The 2343-nt window shown below is 45.0% G+C and overlaps 1 protein-coding gene across 1 annotated transcript in view; it reads right to left on the minus strand.

Annotated features, from left to right (window-relative positions):
• LOC103589557 (teneurin-2-like) overlaps positions 1 to 2343 on the minus strand; it is a 417443-nt gene that overhangs the window by 114241 nt on the left and 300859 nt on the right. Inside the window, exon 2 of the mRNA XM_008571564.1 lies at positions 627 to 836. Within this exon, the coding sequence (XP_008569786.1) occupies positions 627 to 836 (210 nt within the window). The remainder of the gene's footprint in view (positions 1 to 626; positions 837 to 2343) is intronic.

Genomic DNA, 2343 nt, shown 5'->3' on the forward strand with positions numbered 1-2343 from the left:
AGTCCAATCCGTCTGCTCTGTAAATGTGAAAGCCAAGATGATAACTATGGATATAGAGGGACTGTTTACCATAGCACCACGTGATCAACTTGTTAAATTTGAGTGAAGTGGCGCCGGCAGAGGGTTTGAGGAGAGGTCACTCCCCAAACACTTCAGTCTTGGCAAGACATTCAGTATTCATGTTAAGAGAACACGTTTTAATCACAAAACCATCTAAACAAGCAAGGAAGAAGTCAGAAGCCAACTATTAAAAAACAAGGGATCTGAGACGCACACAAATTGGGCATGTGAGGGCATCTGGGATCACTCGGCTATGACTGGAATCATAGTAATATAAAATTCCGCATTCCAGCGTCTTTCTGCCCTTTGCGTTTGAGATCAGCATGCTCTCACGAGTAGCAGTGGGCAAATCCCTTCCACTGAGGGAAGCCCAACCCCTGTTTAGATAAGCAAAACCTCTCCAGTCACTTAGAATCGCCATGCCACAAAAAGACAAATGCATTTCACCTTGATGCTCCCCACACCACCTTCTCCCCAGCCCTTGTTTCCGAGCTCTCATTTTGCTAGAGAATCAAGAATGTCACTCATGAAACACCACACATTCAGACACCACAGAGTTTCCTTACCACTGCTGGAGGCTTGCTGGGGCCCTGAGCATGCTCTTAGCAGGTATGAATTGGGGGAGAATTCCTCATCAGGGTTGGTGTCCATGATTTGATGGGAGGTATTGCTGTCTAGCAATGGCATCTGGCAGCTAACTGGTGGAGGATTATGGGAGCTAGGCAGCTGAGCAGATGGGAGGAGGCTAGACGAGGATGTAGGTGGAATGGGACGACCTGGGAAAGAGGACAGAGGGGTCAAAGGTCAGCAATGAGTGTCATGAGAGCATCCCAAGAAAGTTACATTGAAACCAGCTCAGAATACAAATATTTAAAAAAAAAATGAAATGCTCGAGATGTGTTTTTTCAGAGTGGTTTGTTGTTTCTCCAAAAGTCCAAATTCATACGATACGTAGTTGCACATTTCAGAAATGGCCACGATCAGAAATGTCCATCTAAAGTGCTGAAATGGAATCCGTCTGGAAACCACCCAGTTCCTTTTACATCCTCTGCTATGGTTCTAATATAAGCCCCCATCATTTCTCCCTGAACTATCTCCTTGCTGGTCTCCTGGCTTTTGCTCTTGCTGTGTTACCCACTGACTCCCCGTTGTCCCGACCCCTTCTCCATAGTAGCCAGAATATTTTAAGGATATGAATCAGTTTGCATCACTCGCCTGCTTGGCACCCTCCAGTGGCTCTCCATTGCATGTAGAAAGAAATCCAAACTCCTTATGGTGACCTACACTGGTCTTGCCTATTGTGGCCCATAGCTGCCTCTCCTACCTCACCTGTTATAGTGACCCTTACAACTCTTCTTGTGGCCCCTTATTTGCTGGCCCCTAAACACCTTGCCAATATTCACAACACAAGTCTGCCTCTTCCCTTTGATCAAACCTTCCATGTCTGCCTTCTTGAAAGTTGCCCACCTACCTGCTCTAGCCTACTAGCCTGTTTAAATTACTATTACTATGTGAAGGGAGGCATCTTGTCTATTTCATTCACCACTGCATTCCCAATGTCCTTCTAAAGAACAGCACCTGCTGAATGAATGAACACATAAATAAGGTAGATTAAAACCAAATTAATCAGTTCAGGAAAGAAGTAGAGGAGAGGTGGAAAGGGAGACAAACTTGTATCCCAAAGAGTTGGTCAATGCCCCCACTCTCTATCATGTGGTTTCTTTGGGCAACTACAAAAAGAAGAATGGCCACTCCAGGCCATGAGGAGGAGCAGCTAGTCCGGCAGGAGGTAGAGACTTGGAGCTGCCCCTGGGTCAAGAAGTTCTCCCACAGAAAGGCTGCTGCCATCTATCTTTCATGTGGCAGGCAGCTTCTGGCAGCCAAATTACTGAGCAAGGATAATCACCATGTGTACTTTTATCTGCTTTGTCCTTACATCTTGGGGTCTTTGCAATTGCTTGTCTGCTGGTTTGTTCATTTGGGAGCTCAGGAAAATGAGCCAAGAGTAGCAGCCCACGGGATCTGCCTTAAAGCTGAGGGTGTGGGGAAAAGGGCAGGAAGATGGGAAAGCAAACCTGAGAATCAGATTAGCTTTTCAACTCAGGTAAGAAGTGCCCGAGCCTGAAGAAATGTGTTTTCCGGTTTTTATAAATGCCATACGTAGAGGCATTTTCAGACACCTCAAATGGATGCCAATTTTTATTGTTGATTTTATAAAAAATTGTATTTCCTGATTTAATATTCAGTGCATTAAATGCTATTTATGGATTAGTTTGGTTCAAT

Source organism: Galeopterus variegatus, unplaced genomic scaffold (genome assembly GCF_000696425.1).
Source record: "Galeopterus variegatus unplaced genomic scaffold, G_variegatus-3.0.2 Scaffold702, whole genome shotgun sequence".
Taxonomy (NCBI): domain Eukaryota; kingdom Metazoa; phylum Chordata; class Mammalia; order Dermoptera; family Cynocephalidae; genus Galeopterus; species Galeopterus variegatus.